At 39.6% G+C, this 21,815-nt stretch overlaps 2 protein-coding genes and 1 pseudogene across 10 annotated transcripts in view; 1 reads left to right on the top strand and 2 right to left on the bottom strand.

The window, feature by feature from the left end:
• Window positions 1-9,095, bottom strand: part of LOC129032926 (uncharacterized) — a 31,821-nt gene extending 22,726 nt beyond the window's left edge. Inside the window, exons 1-2 of the mRNA XM_054480856.2 lie at window positions 8,926-9,095; window positions 8,375-8,828 (exon numbers count right to left, since the gene is read on the bottom strand). Of these exons, the coding sequence (XP_054336831.1) occupies window positions 8,375-8,828; window positions 8,926-9,095 (624 nt within the window). The remainder of the gene's footprint in view (window positions 1-8,374; window positions 8,829-8,925) is intronic.
• On the bottom strand, window positions 5,358-5,457 carry LOC129034367 (U6 spliceosomal RNA; annotated as a pseudogene).
• TOPBP1 (DNA topoisomerase II binding protein 1) overlaps window positions 8,451-21,815 on the top strand; it is a 61,638-nt gene continuing 48,273 nt past the window's right edge. For 2 of the 9 annotated variants that reach the window (XM_063662170.1, XM_054483111.2), the window contains exons 1-10: window positions 8,507-8,639; window positions 9,278-9,368; window positions 11,257-11,391; window positions 12,421-12,564; window positions 13,499-13,680; window positions 14,870-15,066; window positions 17,094-17,273; window positions 18,001-18,152; window positions 20,677-20,840; window positions 20,988-21,238. In XM_063662170.1, coding sequence (XP_063518240.1) covers window positions 9,285-9,368; window positions 11,257-11,391; window positions 12,421-12,564; window positions 13,499-13,680; window positions 14,870-15,066; window positions 17,094-17,273; window positions 18,001-18,152; window positions 20,677-20,840; window positions 20,988-21,238 — 1,489 coding nt within the window. In that variant the 5' untranslated portion in view covers window positions 8,507-8,639; window positions 9,278-9,284. Of the gene's footprint in view, window positions 8,640-9,277; window positions 9,369-11,256; window positions 11,392-12,420; window positions 12,565-13,498; window positions 13,681-14,869; window positions 15,067-17,093; window positions 17,274-17,985; window positions 18,153-20,676; window positions 20,841-20,987; window positions 21,239-21,815 lie in introns of those variants that run through there. The other 7 variants (XM_063662169.1, XM_054483110.2, XM_063662173.1 and 4 more) reach the window with 5 other exon arrangements.

The raw sequence follows: 21,815 nt of genomic DNA, 5'->3' as shown, positions 1-21,815 counted from the left end.
CAGAAGGTTAGATGATTGTACGGTGGAAAACAGTTTAAAAACTTCATGGCAAAGATGGTCTTTGGAAAACTTTGGATTTATAGATTTATTATTAATTGTGTACCAGGCACCGTGCTAAGTGCTTCCCAAATGTTAAATGATAGTAACCCCACAAGGCTATTGCCATCTCCTTTTTGTACAGAGAGAAAGTGAAGCACAGAGAGGTTAACCAGTGACTTGCTCAAGGTCAGGTAGCTAGTAGGTGTCCAAGCTGGCATTCAAACTAGGCAGCCTGCTTCCATAGTCCATACTGTTTCTCATGTGGCCTCTGACATTTGTCTCTGGAGCAATTTCACACTTTCCCCTTTCCAAGGCATCTTGAAGTAATAATGGCATGGGGCACCATGTTTGTTTAAACTGTTTCCAAGTTCAGAATTGGTTAGATTTAACTGTCCCGGCTCTCCCTTCACTTATTCATACATTTGAAAGGAAATAGGGTCTTACGAGTGCAGAGATCATTTTTGTTGTCCAACATTCTAATACAAGGTTGGAAAATAGTGTCTCACAAATAGCACTAACTGCTATAATAGCAAAGCTCCAAAATCTTAATGGTTTAACACAATAGGAGTTGACTTCTTAGTAACATAAAGCCTATCTGGCAGCAATCGTGGTGATTTGTTAGGGTGGGAGTGGGGAGTTCACTTTCATAGGTCCATTCAGTTATTCAGATATCCAGGATGAGAGAGGTTCTGCCATTTTCAATACGTGGCTTCCAAGATTGCTCTGTGTGTTAATATTCAAATGACAGAATAAGGAAGAGCGTGGAAGGTAGTGCAAGAAATTTCCTTGAATCAAGCTCGGATGTGACAAACATCACTTCTATCTATATTCTACTGGCCATAACTCAGTCCCGTGACCCCACCAATTGTAAAGAGGATGGGAACTGTAGTCCCTGGCTAGGAAACTACTTCTCAGCAACAGCAAAACACTATGAAAGGGGAGCACATGTCTGGGGTCTTTTGTCTTAGTTTGAGCAGCCCCAGAAAACAGACTTTTAGACAAGACTTCTCAGATGTTTTATTTGACAAGTAAAGAAACACAGGCAAGAAAGTAGAGATGTGGCCGGGCACGGTGGCTCACGCCTGCAATCCCAGTACTTTGGGAGGTCTAGGTGGGTGGATCGCCTGAGGTCAGGAGTTTGAGACCAGCCTGGCCAATATAGTGAAACCCCATCTCTACTAAAAATACAAAAAATTAGCCAGGTGTGGTCGCAGGCACCTGTAATCCCAGCTACTTGGGAGGTCAAGGCAAGAGAATCGCTTGAACCTGGGAGGCGGAGGTTGCAGTGAACTGAGATCGCGCCATTGCACTCCACCCTGGACAACAGAGCAAAACTCCATCTCGGAAAAAGAAAAAAAAAAAAAAAAAGAAAATAGAGATGTGAGATAGGGAGAAAGGCATCCAAAGAATGCATTAACAAGTCAGTTGCCACTGTGGACACTGGGGCTTAATTCCCCTGAGGAAACTATAAGAGTCAGAGTGGATGTCCCATCCACGGGACATGCAAACAAGGGTTTTTGTGCACCAACTCCTGTCAGCCATCATTTGAGGGTTTTTTTTCCCTATGGGTCACAAATCCTCTAGCCCTCTGGCCTACTGTGCAGGTGGCAGAGCAGATTCCTAGTGCCAGAGAATGCCTTCATGCAATGAACACAGATGCTGGCAGCTGGAAGTTTCCTAATGTGCATGAGTGCTAAGGGTGAGGGGGTATGGGTGGAACACTAAGAGTTTCTACATGGTCTCTGCCAGAATCCAGACATGTTTTTGTCCCTCCCTGTCCAAGCACACATCCGCTACACAGTGGGGAATGGGGAGGCACAAACAGAATAACAACAATAAAACTCCCTTTCAGAAAAGGGAGGAGTGGAGACCCATAGCCATCATTGGTCAGTATCAATTTTGAAGTTGGGCAGGCACTAGGAGGCTCTCGATTGGGGGTTCTGATTGGATCAGATTCTGTTCTGTGACAGAAGCTCCTTTGCTCATTGCTCTCCAGGATCCCTGGTACCTCCTTCTGGGAGGATCTTCATTTTCTATTACCCTCTCTATCCATATGTGAATATTGAGGAGTTTGTGCTCCTTGGGGCTGTATGACTTTTCGCCTACTTGTGCTGTGAAAATTTGAGGATTAAATCAAAGTCTGAATACTCCAGGTTTCTGGTTGGGTTCAGAAAGCAATGATCTCAAAATGTTCGTAACCTTCAGATCTATTTGGTTCCAGTCAGTTTCACGTGGTAGTTGTCAACCTCACACATACAAAACAAGGTCAAGGGTAGGGCCTGATTCCACCAGTGAACATACTTGAGATATTTTTAGATTTAGATGGTTTATTACTTCCATAGATAGCAACAGAGAAGAATAAGAGAAAGATTTCATCTCCCTGGGTCTGATGATTGCAATGTGAGTTGTAGGATACTCTATTACTTAGGAGTCAAATCTAGATGGCAGCTAGTGCTTTTATATTCTGCAGGCCTATCATGAGGGGAGTGGGGCAGAAAGCCCCATATCTCATCAAAACCTGGGAGGTGATGAGAAACTATGTCATGACAGCCTCTTAGGAGAGATAGAAAGGCGAGTGATAGATGCCTTTCTAGTAGCTCCTTAGACACCTCCCTTAAGGATGACAAGGTGTTGTGCCAGGGCTCAGATAAGTTGCAATTCAAGCCTTTGCCTCTATTGATATGTGTAAGCTTATCAGTAGAGGAAGCCATGGCAGAGCTGTTCTTCTACAGAAGTAGTCCCCTCCCTAGTTCTTTCCTAGACATAATTTTCAAACCTGATTGCTATCTTTGGCCCCATACCTCTCTCTCTCTCTCAGTTGATGGTGTCTACCTAGCTTAGGTGAGAGGACCATATTCTTTAACTAGATATTTTCCACATGGTCAGGCTGTAATGGACATTTGTTGCTCAAAACCTTTCTCAGGTTTATCTCGTTTTTAGGACACAGATGAAGTCAGCTTTTCCAACCTTGCAAAATCTCACATACTTGGATTTTTTTTTTTTTTTGAGTTAGAGTCTTGCTATGTCACTCAGGCTAGAGTGCAATAGTGAGATCATAGCCCACTGTAACCTCAAACTCCTGGGCTCAAGCAATCCTCCCACCTCAGCCTCCCAGTACCTAGGACTACAGGTGTGTGTTCTCCACACTCAGTTAATTTAAAAAAAAAAAACCAACTTTTTTTTTAGAGAAAAGATCTGGCTGTGTCACCCAGGCTGGTCTTGAATTCTTGGCCTCAAGCAATTCTCTTGCCTCAGCCTTCCAAAGTGCTAGGATTACTGGTGTGAGCCACTACACTTGGCCTGGATTTTTTGGTTTTCTTTTTCTGAGACAGTGTCTCGCTCTGTCGCCCAGGTTGGAGTGCAGTGGCACGATCTCAGCTCACTGCAAGCTCCACCTCCCGGGTTCACACCATTCTTCTGCCTCAGCCTCCTGAGTAGCTGGGACTACAGGTGCCCGCCACCATGCCTGGCTAATTTTTTGTATTTTTAGTAGAGACGAGGTTTCACTGTGTTAGCCAGGATGGTCTCCATCTCCTGACCTCATGATCCGCCCATCTCAGCCTCCCAAAATGCCGGGATTACAGGCATGAGCCACCACGCCCGGCCAGGCCTGAATTTTTAAATTCTCTTTATTTTTGTTTGCAAACAGGCCAATTCCCTGAGCTTGTCTTTTGCTCATCTAATTAAATGCAGCCGGTAGCAACCAACATAGAATAGAATGTGCTAATGACATTCTATTTTACCTCCTCTTCGCTAGAGCTCAGCAGACTTAGTAGGCCTATGTTCTATCTTCCAGGTTACTGAAGACAATAGTTTAAACAAATGTTTTGCTAATCAGACTATTTATGTAGCGATAATATCACTTACTAATTTCATTTCTAAATTGTACATTCAAGGCCGAGTACGGTGGCTCACACCTGTAATCCCAGCACTTTGGGAGGTCGAGGCAGGTGAATGACAAGATCAGGAGTTCAAGACCAGCCTGGCCAACATGGTGAAACCCCATTTCTACTAAAAATACAAAAATTAGCCAGGCATGGTGGTACACGCCTATAGTCCCAGCCACTCAGGAGGCTGAGGCAGAAGAATGGCTTGAACCCAGGAGGCGGAGGTTGCAGTGAGCCGAGATCATGCCCCTACGCTCCAACCTGGGCAACAGAGCGAGCCTCCATCTCAAAACAAAAACAAAAACAAATTGTACATTCACTTATTTATACGTATTTATTCATTTACAGCATTGGAAACAAACATAAAACTCTGTAACTCAAAAAACCTATTTTTAGCTTGGCTTTAATTTTGAGAAATATTATCTATGTAGTAAAATATAATAAGAAATATTCATATTCCCACCACCCATATTGTAAAAGTAACTATTTCGTCCTATTTGTTTCCTGTGTTTTCTTTCCCATTCTTTTTTTTTTTTTTTTTTTGAGATGGAGTTTCACTCTTTTTGCCCAGGCTGGAGTGCAATGGTGCGATCTTGGCTCACCGCAACCTCCACCTCCTGGGTTCAAGCAATTCTTCTATCTCATCCTCCCGAGTACAGGCGCCTGCCACCATGCCTGGCTAATTTTTTTGTATTTTTTAGTAGAGATGGGTTTCTTCATGTTGGTCAGGCTGGTCTCGAACTCCCGACCTCAGATGATTTGCCCACCTCAGCCTCCCAAAGTGCTGGGATTACAGGCGTGAGCCACCGCTCCTGGCCTCCTTTTCCATTCTATAAACAGATAAAGTTGCCTGTAATCTCACCCCAAGCAGGGTCTGGAGAGACTGGCTCTAGGTGACAGACATGCCAGAGAAACAGGAAACTGATCCTAAATGCCAGGAAAGTGAGGGGAAAGTTAATTCCCAACCCCAACTACATTTCTTTTCCTTTTTTTTTTTTTTTTTTGAGACAGGGTCTCACTCTGTTACCCCAGGCTAGAATGCAGTGGCATGACCATGGCTCACCACAGCCTTGACCTCCTAGGCTCAGGTGATCCTCCCACCCTAGCCTCATGAGTAGCTGAGACTACAGATGCCTGCCACCACATTCAGCTCATTTTTGTATTTTTTGTAGAGATGAGGTTTCACCATGTTGCCCAGGCTGGTCTCAAAGTCCGGGGCTCAAGCAATCTGCCCACCTTGGCCTTCCAAAGTACTAGGATTACAGATGTGAGCCACAGCACCCAGCTTCTTTTTTTAAAAAGTTTGTAAATATTAGAGATGGGGGGGTCTTGCTCTGTTGCCTAGGCTGGTCTCGAACTCTCAGCCTCAAGTGATCCTCCAGCCTGGGCCTCCTAAAGTACTAGAATTACAGGCAAGAGACACCACGACCGGCAAATATCGAATGCTTCACAGATTTGCATGTCATCCTTGCACATGGGCAATGCTAATCTCTGTATCATTCCATTTTTTTTTCAGTAAACATGCTGCCAAAGCAAGCACCGAAACCTCAGCTTCCGAGGGCATATCATAACCTTTCCCTGTTTTCACCAAAGTCTTCAGGGACCACAAACCCATATACAGTTAGTTCCTTGTATCTGTGGGTTCCACATCTGAGAAGGTCAACCAACCGGGGATCAAAAATATTCAGAAAAAAAATACAATTTTTGTGTAAAATTTGCCATAGTAGAAAAAAATACAACAATAAAAAAAAACAAAATTAAAAAATACAGCATAACAACCGTTTACATAGTATTTACATAGCATCAGGTATTATAAGTAACCTAGTGATTATTTAAAGTACATGGGAGTGGCCAGGCACAGTGGCTCATGCCTGTAATCCCAGCACTTTGGGAGGCTGAGTCAGGTGGATCACAAGGTCAGGAGTTCAAGACCAGCCTGGCCAACAAGGTGAAACCCGTCTCCACTAAAAATGCAAAAATTAGCCAGGTGCGATGGCAGACGCCTGTAATCCCAGCTACTTGGGAGGCTGAGGCAGGATAATCGCTTGAACCCCGGGGGTGGAGGTTGCAGTGAGCAGAGATTGTGCCACTGCACTCCAGCCTGGACAACAGAGTGAAACTCCGTCTCAAAAAAAAAAAAAAAAAAAAAGTACATGGGAGTATGTGCATAGGTTATATATAAGGTACTTGAGCATCTTCAGATTTTGTTATCTGTAGGGGACCTTGGAATCAATCCTCCGTGGATACTAACCATTTCACCCTTTCCTGAAGGACTGCTGTTCAAGCAAACTTTAATGCGTATCAAAATCACCTGAAGGGCACAGATTGCTAGCCCTACCCCAAGTGCTCCTGACTTAATAAGTCTGAAGTTGAGCCCAAGAATTTTCATTCCCCCAAAATTCCCAGGAGATGCCAATGCTGCTGGTCCAGACACTACACATCAGAACCACTGCTTTATCCATTTTCCAGGAGTAGGTACTAGACACAGACCCTCTCTGCTTATCTGGAGACACAAGATGGGAGAACTTGCCCCCTAGTAGTGAACTCTTACTCTAAAGACAGGTCACTCCTCTGGTATCAAGTTCCGGCTGGCTAAAAGCTAAAGGGTGCGTTTTCTTCATCTTCATTAGCAGCATCTATGAATCTCCTTCTCTTGTGAGGTCTCTACTTGGCCCAGAAATGCCAGGAATGGGCTCCCTCCCCGATGTGGAACTTCACACAGAGATGGGCAGACAGCACGTGCCCAGGAGCAGTGTGGTGTGTCAGCAAAGGCACGGGCAAGTGACACAGTCCCTGAACTTCACTTTCCCCATCTCCATAACATGAGACAATGATACCCATCTATTATAGGGTTGCTGAAAAGAGTAAACGGGAATAGTGTGAGCAGGAGTCCCATATTAACTGTAAAGTGCCCTAGAAATATTAATTATTATTACAGATTCAGGTCAGATTTGCACCTTAACAATTAACTGTGGTTTCTTTTTTTTTTTTCCCACCTCTAGTGATTTTTGTTTTTTATTTTTGTTTTTAAGGCTTTCTTCACCCTTCCCCCAGCAATAGGCCTTTACCTTTGAGCCCCAGTGTTAATTGATTCTGACTCATTTCTGGTGGAAAAAAAAAAAAATTTGATATTTATTAAAGCACAGTAAGACAGATTTTATTCAGGACCATCAGGATAGGTATAGCAACCATGGCAATGGGATTCTGAATTAGGAGAGAGAGAGTGGGCTCAACTCTAAATACAGCATGGGCAAGTGGGAATTTATAGCCAAGGAACAAAAGCTTGGGGTCACTGGATAAAAAATTACTAAGAAGGAACTTCAGGAATAAAGGGGTTTCTTGCTGAAAATAGGTCAAGGTGATCAGACATCACCTTGGATGGCAGAGGATGAGGAACCTGATCAGATATTGAGGGTAGAGGGTTCTAACTGGATTTTCCAAGGAAATGCACAGATAAACCTACGAGAAGGTTGAGGAGTCTGACTAAAGTTTGGCCAAGCAAAGAATCTTTGTCACCTTCCATCGGTATATTCAAACACTTAAGACTCAAGCTGCTCATTACTATCTTTAGGCTCCAAAAAGAAAAGAAAAACAAAAACAATCAAGGGACATGGCATTATACTTTTACATTAGTAAATCCAAAGTCATTTTCTCAATTTCAGCAGTCAAGAATAAAATGATCCTCATTAGTATAGTGGCTAGATTTTATAAAATAAGAAAAAAAATTTTTAAAAAAGAATAAAATGAAAAGAAGCAACAACTAATCAGTTTTCCACTGGTTATCACTGAGCTAAGGTTTTGCAGGCCCATCTTACCCCCTCTCCCTTTGCTCTCTGCCATCTGAACCTTAGGTTCAATCCCAGAATCTCCCCAGTACTGAGGCAGATGCAGAGAAAGAGAACGGCGATGTCCACTGAAAGGGAGGAGGAGGGGAGCCCATTGAAGATCTTGACAAAGATCTCTTTGCATTAGCTGTGTAATAAGTCATCCTTTCTTCCCTTGGCATCTTGTGGCTGTGTTAGGCGGTGATTCTATTCCTCCTGTGTTGGAGGGAAACCACCCAGTCCGTAGTCAGAAGACCTGGATGCAGTATTAATTCTACCACTTATTAGCTGTGTGCCCTTGAACACATCATTTAACTTCCTCCGTTTTTACATCTGCAAGATGGAACTACCACTATTTGCCTCACGGAATTGTTTTGGATAATACCTTTTCCCGTGCATGCCTGGTATAAGGCAGGTGTAAAATAAATATCTATTGAGGAAATGCTTTCTTTCCCTGGCTTTTTTTTAAACAGTAAAGGAGTATTCCTGGCCTGTGGTCCTACCTCTTGAACCGACGGCGCTGGGCCTACTCGCAGCGGTGACTAGGCCCGCCCAGCAAAGCCCTAAACCCAAAGGGTCCGGCCCAAGCTTTCCCTGAAGCCCCACCGCCTACGGACTGCTCACCTCTACTTTTGACATTTCCGCTCTCCTGCTGCAGCTGCCAATGGCGTCACTTCCACCGGAAAAGGCAAGCGCGGCCGCGCGGTTGGCGCGAAAGTCGGTTCCCGTTCTGGGCAATTTCCGGGTTCTCCAGCGTTTGCTTTGGGGTAGGGGCGGCGCCGAGTCGGGGGAGGGGGCTGTGCGCCGGGCTGGCGCCCGACCCCAGCCACCGCCCTGTGGGCAGCGCGTCCCCCGACTCGCCGCCCGGAGACCCCGAGGCTCCAACGAGGTAAGTGAGGCGCGGAGTGGGGACTCAGCTCCTCCCCAGCCCCAGCTGGGGTTCGCGATGCCTTCTGTGGCCTTCGGGACCCTCTTTTCCTGTCCTGGTGACTGGCCCTGGAGCCGGCGGGTGGGCCTTTGACGCCGAGAGGACGTGGCTTCCGTGATCCCAGAGCCAGGCCTTTTCCGGATCCCAGAGCTGGGAACCGGAGCATCTGGCCTTATGCAGGGGCAAGACCATGCTAACTGGCTTCCATGTTTTTATTTAAAATCTGTTTACTGAGGGATGAATGTACCTCGCAGACCGTGGGTATCCGCAGGGACAGATGCACTCTGTATCCTTAAAACAAGTGCAATTGAATGTCCATTGGCCTAGAGAGCTTAGAGCCTTCATAGCAGGGCCTTCCTCAGTGTATTCAATTCGGGTTAATTTTGCTCTCTGATTTGCAAGGATTGGTGTTGTCATCTTTTTCCTTGGCTTTGCCCACGTTCCAGGGTTTCTTACAAATGCCGTTGACGAATTCACGGGCAGAGCCAGAATGTCTGTCTTTAGGCATTCTTGTCTGCACAGAAAAATCGGTGGGTTAGACATGCAACTTTATATCTAATGTGGTTTTGTTCTTGTTAATGGTTCCTTTATTTTGACAGTTCAGAAATGTCCAGAAATGACAAAGAACCGTTTTTTGTGAAGTTTTTAAAGTCTTCAGACAATTCCAAATGTTTTTTTAAAGCTCTCGAGGTAAGAGTTGAAAACATCTTAATACCGTGAATTCATTTTCTTGTTTTTAAGTGTTTTTGATTTGTTGGGCTTTATGTCTTAGAAGTAGATATTTCACTTTCATAATAATTTTATAGTCTACGTTAATACAGATATATCATTATCACATATTTTCGAATTGATCTAAGTACATCATTATGTATTTTGGGGTGCTGGAAGTCTGTTATCACACTGCTGTTTAATGTGGCTGACCTGCAGTTCTTGGAAATTAAGTTGCTTTTATTTGTCTCCTAGCCAGAGTGGTCCTTTGCGTGCTGTAGAAATTTGAGTCAGTCGTATACTGGTCATACTTGAAAATTTTTTGGTTAATTGTTAAAAATTATGTTTTATTATGTACAGTATAATAATTGGATGATAGTAGGGGTGATGTAGAGCCTTGCTTCTCAAGATCCCAGCAGTATCAGCATGGCCTGGAAGTTTCTTCGAAATGCAGAATCTTGGCCTCCAACCCAGACTTAGAATCTGCATTTCTAACAAGATCTTCAGTGTGCGTTAAAGTTTGAGAAGCATTTGTAGCAGATTTTTTAAACTTCATTCATTCAGCAAGTATTTATTGAAGTGTTCATGATTTGATAGGCACTTCTCTAGTACTTGGGATTTATCAGTGATGAGAACAGGCAAAGATTTCTGTTCTTTCAGAGCTTACATTCTAGCAGGAGGACATAGACACTAATCAGACATGATAAATTAGGAAGAGAAAAAAGCAAAACAGGTTAAGGGGTTCCAGAAGATGTTTCTTGGGGTGGGAAGAGAAGGGGGTTATAATCTTAAATAGGGTGTGATCAGGGTAGGCTTTATGAAGAAAAATACATAGAGTAAACGTGAAGGAGGTGAGACAGCCTTGCAGATATCTGGAGAAGAATGTTGCAGGCAGAGAGAGCAACTTTATACAGCCCCTGGGAAAGTGCCTGTAGTCTCTATCCAAGTTTAGTGTACTGTTGTGTAGTGAGTGAGGGATGGGGGAAGAGTACTAAGGAATGCATCAGAGAATAATGGTAAACAGGTCATGTAGGGCCTTGTGGGCCATTTTTCTCTCAGTGGAGAGCCATTGGAGGGTTTTAATCAGAAGAGTAAACATGATCTGACTTAACAGTTTTAAAGGGATTACTGTATTTAACATAAGGACCTCAGAATTGGTTCAGAACATTTCTGAGTGCTTACTGGGTGTCAGGATATAGTAGCAAACAACATACATAATGAAACTTCCAGGGGAGAGAGACAAAAACTATATATATTAAAAAATATGTAATTTTAAATAGAATAGACTAAAAGGGTAGAGGAAGGGTATTTGAGAAAGCCTGATTAGGATGGGCATCTCTGGGAGGTGACATTTAAGCAGACCTGATAGAAGTGGGGGATTAAGTCAGGTGAAACCCCGGAAAAAAAGTATTCCTTGCTGCAAGATCAAGAGCAGAGCCTCTAAATGAGGTTATGGTTGGCTTGTTCCAGGGTTGGCAAGAAAGCGGGAGTGGCTGGAATAGAGTAAGCAAGGGAGATGAGAAGTAGGAGGTAAAGGTGGAAAGATAGGCAGGAACCAGACTGTGTTGTCTTGAAGGCTATAGTAAGAAATGTGGATTTTATGCTGGGTGTGGTGTGAAGACATAGGTTTTGAGCAGACAGTGACATGATCTGATTTGTATTTTTAAAAAGATTGTTAGCTGCTGTGTAGAGAACAGATTTAGGGCAAGGAAGGGAAAAAGAGACCACTTGGGAGCCTTCTGCAGAGGTCTAAGTGAGATGTGATGGTGGCTTTCAATAGGGAAAAGGCTGGATTTGAGATGGAATTTGAATAAGACTTAAATACAGGGGAGTAATTTCAGATACATTCTTATTTTATTTTTTCTTTCAGTCCATAAAAGAATTCCAATCAGAAGAATATCTTCAGATTATTACAGAAGAAGAGGCATTGAAGATAAAGGAGAATGATAGATCACTTTATATCTGTGACCCTTTTAGTGGCATTGTCTTTGATCACCTCAAAAAGGTTTGCTGACTTCTAGTGTGTTCCTTTGGTAGTCTATTTTTTGGTTTATCTTTGCTTTAGTGGACCTACATTCTTTGCTGATTATGAAGTATTATGCAACTTACGAGTACATTGGAATTCTTTTGGTTTGTCAAGACCAGGATTGAAAGGCCAATTATGTTACAGTAGGCTTTTTTTTTTTGAGACAGAGTCTTGTTCTGTTGCCTAGGCTTTAGTGCAGTAGCACAATCTCAGTCCACTGCAACTTCTGCTTCCTTGGTTCAAGTGATTCTTGTGCCTTAGCCTCCTGAGTAGCTGGGATTACAGATGTATATACACACCCGGCTAATTTTTGTATTTTTAGTAGAGAAAGGGTTTCTCAATGTTGGCCAGGCTGGGCTGGTCTTGAGCTCCTGGGCTCAGGTGATCCTCCCACCTCACCCTCCCAAAGTATTGGGCTTATAGGTGTAAGCAGTAAGGCAGTTTTGAGTGAAAGGGGCTTTCGAGGTTTATTTCTTTTCTTTTTTTTTTTTTGATACAGGGTCTCACTCTATCGCCCAGGCTGGAGTGCAGTGACATGATCTCAGCTTACTGCAACCTCCGCCTCCTGGGTTCAAGCAATTCTGCCTCAGCCTCCCTAGAGACTGGGACTACAGGTGCCTGCCACTGCACCCGGCTAATTTTTGTATTTTTAGTAGAGACGGGGTTTCACCATGTTGGCCAGGCTGGTCTCGAACTCCTGACGTCAGGTGATCCACCCCCCTCGGCCTCCTCTGAAGTGCTGATTACAGGTGTGAGCCACTGTGCCCGGCCTGAAGTTTATTTCTTTTAATAGCTTGCATTGTTTGATTTGCTTTTGTGTGTGAGTGTTCAATGTATAGTATGTCTGAGAAATTATATAGTCTTTATTTTTTTCTTATAACAATTTGCTGATTTCTCTGCAGTGGTAATCAACTTTGGTAAAGAATCGGTGAATGTTACAAAATGTAATTTTGTAAGACTGGTGGTCTTTTCCTTCTTAACTCATTTAAACTTTTCTCTTTTTTGTAGCTTGGCTGCAGAATTGTTGGTCCTCAAGTAGTCATATTTTGTATGCACCACCAGCGATGTGTCCCAAGAGCTGAACATCCAGTTTATAATATGGTTATGTCTGATGTAACCATATCTTGTACAAGTCTGGAAAAAGAAAAAAGGGTAGATATTGACCTCATCATGATTGATCAATTTATGTATCTATCTCTTATTCTTAATTTTTCACTGCATAGAATATAACTTAAAAGACCTTCCACTTATTGTTCATGACTTTTAACAAAGTTCAGTATACAACCACAGTGTGTATATATGTATACATGTACATTTTTTAAGTAAATTGAATATAGTAGAATTTGTTTTATTGAAAACTGGCTAATTGAAATTTTTTGTTTTAATTTAAAAGGACACTCATTTTTTAATCACTTACATTTTTTCCACTATAGGTGGACAGTTTTTTAAAAAAAAGGATTCTAAATTGTTTGAATTGGGGAGGTGGAGGTTGCAGTGAGCCAACATCACGCCACTGCACTCCAGCCTGGGTGACAGAGCAAGACTTCGTCTTGGGAAAAAAAAAAGCATTCTAAGAGAGAGCTATAGAAATACATATATATATTTGGGACAAGATCTTACTGTCACCCACACTGGAGTGCAGTGGCACAATCACAACTCACTGCAACCTTGATTTCCTGGAATCAAGTAATCTTCATGCCTCAGCCTCCCGAGTAGCTGGGATTACAGGCATGCACCACTAAGCCTGGCTAAAAATATATATTTGTATATTATATAGATACAATTTATGTTGTTAAAAATACACATGTATATTAAAATATATAGAAGCAAAGATTTATACATCCTTTGTATAATAGTTTAATACATTCATGGAGTGGAAAGGGATAAATATAGGAAAATAATATTTTAAAAATATAATTCATATTTATCTCCCAAAAATAATTTGGTTAATTATTTAACTTTGTAATGTTATGTAACACTTATGTATTCAAGCTATCAACAGCAAATTGTATTTATGAGATAGTGTATAAAAATGGAAGCAATATTGTTTGCTTCAGTATTAATGTGTTCTCTTTTGGGGCTGCAGGAAGAAGTTCATAAATATGTACAAATGATGGGCGGACGAGTATACAGAGACCTTAATGTATCAGTAACTCACCTTATTGCAGGAGAAGTTGGTAGCAAAAAATATTTAGTTGCTGCAAACCTGAAGAAACCTATTTTGCTTCCCTCTTGGATAAAAACACTTTGGGAGAAGTCACAAGAGAAGTAAGAAAGACATTTTTATATTGTCTAGATTTGAAAAAATGATGCATTCAATCATTTTTGGCATGTGATACACTCTTTGGATTTATTATTCAGGCAAAAAAATAGTGTCATTACTCTTTTCTCCAGCGAAAACAGAAGAGCAGAATCCACAAGCTCTTATTACCAAGATAGAGGTTGACAAGCATAGAATGGGCTAAGGGTTTAGCATTAGCTACAGAGTAAGAAATGCTTTGGTGATAAAGTTCTCAGCTGTAAATATTTCTGAAATCATTGAGAAAACGAGTTTGGCAACTCTGTAGGTTTTATGTTGCATTATCCTTCAACACCATTCTCATATGTTAAGATAGATAATAAATTAGTCATTTTGGCAGTTACATTCCTTCCAAAAGATGGCATATGTAAGGTTGAATATAAACATGTGTAAGTCATCAGCTGAGATGTGATCATTTAATAAATGCTAATTGAGCCCATTTTATGTATCTGACCTGAGCTAGGCATTAGGTATATGTAGTAAGCAAAACAAGTTAGTCACTTCCCTCATGGAGCTTAGAGCCTATTTCAAGGGGCACACTTCAGTTTCCCCTGTAACTAGATAAACAACCACAAGACCAAATACCACAGAATTGTATTGGCATATGAATTATATCGGCATTTTTCTGGGCTTGTTTTCAACACCATCCAGCATATCCTAAATATGTCTCCATGTCAGCAACTCTCATTCCCAATGTGATTACTTCATCAGCACACCTGCCTAGCATGGCAACAGAATAATGATATTTTTGTTGGTATTTTGCCAAAAATCATTGCTTTTACTTATATAGAATAATGGAAAGATTAAAAAGTTCATTTTTCTAATAGGCAACCAAATTACTTTTGGGTTTTTAAGTAGAGATTCAGACTTATAATTTTGGAAAATATACCACTTTGACCAGCAAGGGCTAGAGTTAAGGAAATATATATTTTTCCCTTAAAATGGTTTTGAGAGACTGTATCTGAAACAATTACTTTGTGTTAGAGACATGTTATTGAACTAGGTGAGCAATTAGTGTAATTCTGTTTGGTGGTTCTCCTTTGTAAAAAAAAGATTATAAATCCTAAAAATGAGGGAAGCAATAGTGATATTTGTGTTGTTTTTCATTATTCTTCTGGTAAATTTAATATTTCTTTTTTAACCATTTCATTCCCACAGAAAAATAACTAGATATACTGATATAAACATGGAAGATTTCAAGTGTCCTATTTTTCTTGGTTGCATAATCTGTGTGACTGGCTTATGTGGCTTAGACAGGAAGGAAGTTCAGCAACTCACAGTTAAGCATGGAGGTCAATACATGGGACAATTGAAAATGAATGAATGTACACACCTCATTGTGCAAGAACCAAAAGGTAAAACTGTGTTTCACAAAGGGACAAATGAAACATTTTCTCTAGTATTTAATATTTTATTTTTATTTATTTATTTATTTATTTATTTTGAGACAGAGTGTTGCTCTGTTGCCCAGGCTGGAGGGCAGTGGCACAATCTCAGCTCACTGCAACCTCTGCCTCCCGGGATCAAGCGATTCTCCCAACTCAGCTTCCCGAGTAGCGGGATTACAGGCACCTGCCACCATGCCTGAATAATTTTTTATTTTTAGTAGAGACGGGCTTTCACCATGTTGGCCAGACTGGTCTCTAACTGACCTCAAGTGATGTGCCCACCTCGACCTCCCAAAGTCCTGGGATTATAGGCATGAGCCACCGTGCCCAGCCACTAGTATTTAATATTTTAAAATCTTTACAGAACAGCTTTTACTTCTGATGTCATTAATCTAGTTTGATACTGTTTTCTCTAACATCTTGCAAAGGTAGTTTGGGTCACAATCTATAAACCAGTTATATGACTTTTTTCATATTTATTCAGGTCATTGAATAAGTATAAAAAAACCAAAAACTTTTAGTGATGTTGTATTTAAGCTTACTTTTGTATCTTTTGATTTTAAAAAAATGTTCCTCACACAGTTACCAAATAATGAAAAGAAGTTTGGGTAAATAACAAGAAAACTAATAAATATAGCTAAATGGCGCTTCTTTCTAATGACTAATTTAAAAAGGCTTAACTTAGTTTTAGTCTGACTGAATGAACTACAGGTTTTAACTGGAAGACACACCTTGCGGCACATGAGGCAGTAAAAAATGAAAAAAACATTACCAACAAGATAAATTCTTTAAAATTGCTGTAAGTTTGGTGTTTCATAACATTATTCTGGATAATTTTTTATCAGCACTCTTAAAATATACACAAATTGATAAAAGATGAGTTTTGTTAATGTTTTTATTATTGCCTTTTATATGTGTACTGTGTTTTACTAAGCTACCTAGATTGAGAAGAAATTAAGATTAAATGGTAATTGTCCTTAAGTCAGAATTTTGGGTATGGCCGATTGTGATAGGATCACTGTGAGTAGAGTTGATACTGCTGTTCTTTTTCTGAATCTGAAGATAGTTCATTGTTGATTCTCTCAAGAATGCCAAAAACCTTTCATGTGACGTATTGACCTCAATTCCTCTGTGACACTCCTTCAAAATACATTGTGTTAAAGACTTTTAAGGTAATAAAAGATACATATTTTTAATATAATTTATCTATTGGCTTATCTATCCTGGACTTTAAGTAGAAGCCTGTTGGCATTGGAATAGTCTGTTGAAAGTTGGGATTTATTATATAGCACAAATTTACATTTTTCACATTGTACAAGCTGGTTTAAAGAAATTAAGTGATGGAGCCTATATCCAACCCCAAGTCCAATATTAATTATGTTACCCCACAGTTGCTCCTGTCTTCCTGCAGTTTGTATAAAAGATAAAACCTCTCACATGGCATATGTATTTATACAACACATAGAAAATATAATTAGGCAATAAGCTAAAATACTACTTTGTAATAAACTATGTAGCATACTGTTTAAGAGTAAGTACTGGTAACTTTAATTTTGTTGATAGGTTTTTGAAATAACTTATAACAGCTGGGCGTGGTTGCTCACACCTGTAATCCCAGCATTTTGGGAGGCCAAGGCAGGCGGATCACCTGAGGTCAGGAGTTTGAGACCAGCCTGGCCAACATGGTGAAACCCCGTGTCTACTGAAAATACAAAAAATTTAGCCAGACGTGGTGGCACATGTCTGTAATCCTAGCTATTCAGGAGGCTGAGGCAGGAGAATTGCTTGAACAGGAGGGAGGCGGAGGTTGCAGTGAGCCAAGATCTCACCACTGTACTCCAGCCTGGGCAACAGTGAGACTCCATCTCAAAAAAAAAAAAAAAAAAAAAAATTAACCTGTTATAATTTGAATATTTATGCAAAGATAGATGGTAATGGTTTTCATTTCTTGGTTTCTCCTATTTTCTCTATTTCTTTCTTAACGAACGCTGCAGGTCAGAAGTATGAGTGTGCCAAGAGATGGAATGTACACTGTGTGACCACACAGTGGTTTTTTGACAGTATTGAGAAAGGTTTTTGTCAGGATGAATCCATATACAAGACAGAACCTAGACCAGAAGCAAAGACTATGCCCAATTCTTCAACTCCTACTGGCCAGATCAACACAATTGATAGTGAGTCTCATTGAGATTAAAATAAGTATTCTGAAGACAGTCATATTTCTGTGTAATAATAAGTATGTTAATAGGATCACTGAGATAGGGAATTTCTTTTTCTTGTTTGCTGTGCTTCTAGGCATAATTGTATAATTGTATAAAAAGTTAGCACTGAACTGTTTGTAATTTTTTTTTAGAATGAATGAATGCTTTTATACTCTGATGTAATGCAAAAGATTATCAAAGAAATTAAGAACAATGGTAGATGGAGGCTTAAGATAAAAGTATTAATCTTTTAAACATTGCTGACATGCATATATTAATCTTTCCTTAATTTACGGTTTTGCTGCAGTTGTTATAGATCGTCTGTATTTGTATAAAAATTAAAACCGTTTCTGTTTTGTAGGTGTCGTGTTGGCAAAATGTTTAAAATATTTTTTCAAATGTAAGCTTCTTGGACCTTAAAGTCAGCAACTTCAGATTTTTATGGGAAACAAGACACTATTAAGAAAATGTGTTAAATCTATTTTCATTTAAATAAGATAGGAGGCTTAATTAATTTCATTTTCCCTTTTTATACTTTGCCACTAAGATTTCAGTAAACACCCCTGAATCTTACTTTGGAAGTTGTTTATTGCCCTATATTTGTAAGAAAAGTTCATCCATAGACAATATGTAATCATGATTATTTTATCTTCCATAAATTTATACATGTTTTCAAAATATGTAGGTCGTACTCTTTCAGATGTCAGCAATATTTCCAACATAAATGCAAGTTGCGTAAGTGAATCAATATGTAATTCACTTAACAGCAAACTGGAGCCTACACTTGAAAATCTGGAAAATCTGGATGTCAGTGCATTTCAAGCACCTGAAGATTTATTAGATGGTTGTCGGGTACGTCTTTATTATATAATACATGCAGTAGATGATATACATTAGCATTTCCTAGCCTGAATTTGAAGACCCTTCAGAGTTGGGCTTGCTCCTTACTATCTATGTAAACCCTCCACTCTAGCTGAGTAGATGCACTTACTAGACCACGTCCATCCTTTGGCTGCGAGAGTCCCTCTGCCTGCAAGGTATCTTCCTCTGTTATCTTTTAGAAGTTCATTTCAGGTTTTAACTCTTCTCTGAACCCTCCTAACTACATTAGTCTTTCCATCTGCTATATTTCGAAAGCACTTAGTTTCTGAACAACTTATTGGATTTTTTTAAAAATTTTTTTGAGACAGGGTGTCACTCTGTTGCCCAGGCTGGGATGCAGTGGCATAATCATAGCTTCCTGTAACCTTGAACTCCTGGGCATCAGCCACCCCTCAGTCTCCCGAGTAGTTAGGACTACAGGCATGTGCCACTACACCTGGGTAATTTTTAAAATTTTTTTGTAGAGACAAGGTCTCACTATGTTGCCCAGGTTTGGACTTTTATTTATAAGCATCATCTAAGTGTTTACAGTGTATTAGACACTGTGCTAATCATTTTGTGTATGTTAATATATATATAAAATCACATTTAATTCCCACAAATAACTCTAAAATGGATATTATCTTGAGGGTAAGACTTAGAGAATTAAAATTCTTGTTCAGAGTCACACAGAGAGACATTAAGTGGCCAGTTATCTACTCCAAAGTCTGTATTCCTCACCATTAGAGCCACTGCTTTGTTTGGTATTTCTTGGGTTATTTAATTTTTTAGTATATGAATAACTGTCTTATAAGTTTGTTGATGGAAACAGCATATGCTGTATTTTTTCCGCTGTCTTAGATTGGAATACTTAATGTATTCCTATTTGTAGAATGACTTGGCTGTGCATTAATTTTCACAGAGTAGCAAAAATTTAACCCTACCTTATTGTTAAGAAGGGAAATTGGAGCTGGGCTTGGTGGCTCGTGCCTGTAATCCCAGCATTTTTGGGAGGCCAAGGTGGGAGATACCTGAGGTCAGGAGTTCGAGACCAGCCTGGCCAACATGGTGAACCCACGTCTCTACTAAAAATACAAAAAAAATTAGCTGGGTGTTGTGGCAGGCGCCTATAATCCCAGCTGCTTGGGAGGCTGAGGTAGGAGAATCACTTGAACCCAGGAGGCAGAGGTTGCAGTGAGCCGAGATTGCGCCATTGCACTCCAGTCTGGTCAACAAGAGTGAAACTCCGTCTCAAAATTTAAAAAAAAAAAAAAAAAAAAGGGAAATTCGGCAAATTACCTTAACTTTTTTTTTTTTTTTAAACTTGCCAACTTACAAAAGGTGGGTTTTTTCTTTTTGTTTTGAGACGGAGACTTGCTCTGTCACCCAGGCTGGAGTGCAGTAGCGTGATCTCAGCTCATTGCAACATCTTCCTCTTAGGTTCAAGCGATTCTCCTGCCTCAGCCTCCTAAGTAGTTGGGATTACAGGTGCATGCTACCACACCTGGCTAATTTTTCTATTTTTAGTAGAGACGAGGGTTTCACCATATTGGCCAGGCTGGTCTTGAACTTCTGACCTCAAGCCGTCTGCCCACCTTGGCCTCCCAGAATGTTAGGATTACAGGCATGAGCCACCACACTTGGCCCAGAGGTGTTTTGTATGATGTTTTATCCTAGACTACTAATTCTAGATATAACTTTTAATTATTTCTTACATATAGAAAGTATATGATTCCAAATATTTGTTAAAATATATTCTAGTAATGGGGGTGATTTAATTTGGGGTGTAAATGCAGTTTGGAGTAGATTTGTCATACTTAAATTTTTTCAAGGGCACCTTATGTAAAATAGAGGTAAAATGATTTTATATTGATTAAATTGGTTTAAATATATATATCCTGAGAGCTAAAAATAAATTACTGCATACATGTTATCCTCAAAGCATTGTGTTCAGTTCTTTGACTTATATATATTTTTTGTTCAGTCAACTCTGTAAGGTAACGTCAATTTATAGGTAAGAAAATTGGTTTAAAGAGCGTAAGCAACTTGCCTATTGTCGTTTATCATAGGCAGCTGGAAAAATCAACCCTCTCCCCCCACACACAATTTAAACCCAGGTGTTCAGAATTCAGACAGTTAACTACAGTTTACTTTTATAATTACTTTAAAATTTACAAGTAAGCTTCACAGTTAAAGAAGTTACCTGCATTTTAGAAGTTGGTATGCACTAATATTTAGAAGATGTTGGAATCTGGCTTCTATTTTATTTATAGCCTCAAAATACTTATCAAGTATCTACTGTGAAAGATAATGCTGTATGAGATTGTAAAGAGTGATTAAAAACTCAAAGTTACAGAACTGTTAAAAAATCAAAAGTTTCAGAATGTATTTATTCATATATCTTAAATGTACACAAGTTGTCTTATTTATACACAGTGGATTTAGATATATATTTTTAGTTTTTTTCTATTGAGAGAAAGCATGTTATGTACATTAAATATTTTCTTTCTTGCAGATATATCTTTGCGGTTTTAGTGGCAGAAAGCTAGATAAACTGAGAAGACTTATTAACAGTGGAGGTGGAGTTCGTTTTAACCAGCTTAATGAAGATGTAACTCATGTTATTGTGGGAGATTATGATGATGAATTGAAGCAGTTTTGGAATAAATCGGCCCACAGGTTTTTTTCAGTTTTTAATTCAAAGCAATTTCTACTACATAATTTTTCTTAAAATTGCATATCCATGCAGTTCTGGAAACTGCATGACAAGTGGGATGATGGTCTTTATAGCTTGCACTAATACATAACTATGTGCTATTTTTGTAGGCCTCATGTAGTGGGAGCAAAGTGGTTGCTAGAGTGTTTCAGTAAAGGTTATATGCTTTCTGAAGAACCATATATCCATGCTAATTACCAGCCAGTGGAAATTCCAGTTTCACATCAGCCTGAAAGTAAAGCAGCTCTTTTAAAAAAGAAGAACAGCAGCTTCTCTAAGAAAGACTTTGCTCCTAGTGAAAAGCATGAGCAAGCTGATGAAGATCTGCTCTCTCAATATGAAAATGATAGCTCCACAGTAGGTAAGAAATGCTTGATTAGTATTTGTAGTTAGTAAGAAATATTTTAGTAGCCTAATACATACATATGTGATCTCTGCCAAGTTTTCTGGATTTTAAGTTAAATTAACCTTTTTCTTTCCTTAAAATTTTCCTTATAACTGTTTTTCTGAGCAGGCAAGACAATAGGGTCCTGAACCCTTTAACCCTCTCTCCTGTCTTCAGCTAACTAGCTCTATTTTGATTTGTTATATATACAGGCATTGCTTGATTTGTGTGTGAGTTTATAATATCATGAGCCTTTTATTAAAACCTTGTAACAAATGCCTCTTACTGGATTATTGTGGTCTTTAATGCATGAAACACTGTACTGTGGACTACTACCTCAGTATGTACTCTTATCATGTAGTAAGGTAAATTGCCAATGAAGCATTATAAACATCATTACTTCTTATTAAAAAAGCCTTTATAAAATACCTAATATAGCCAAAAATATATACATTTAAGTAAATTTAATGTGTATCATAACTTAAAATCTAAAGTTAATCAGAATTTTAATCTACCTCGAATAAAACAAGAACCTTAGAAAACTTTTTTTTTT

Source organism: Pongo pygmaeus, chromosome 2 (assembly GCF_028885625.2).
Source record: "Pongo pygmaeus isolate AG05252 chromosome 2, NHGRI_mPonPyg2-v2.0_pri, whole genome shotgun sequence".
In the NCBI taxonomy this organism is placed as follows: domain Eukaryota; kingdom Metazoa; phylum Chordata; class Mammalia; order Primates; family Hominidae; genus Pongo; species Pongo pygmaeus.
Note: the sequence above shows the minus strand (reverse complement) of the source record. Positions and strands in the feature narration are given on the sequence as shown.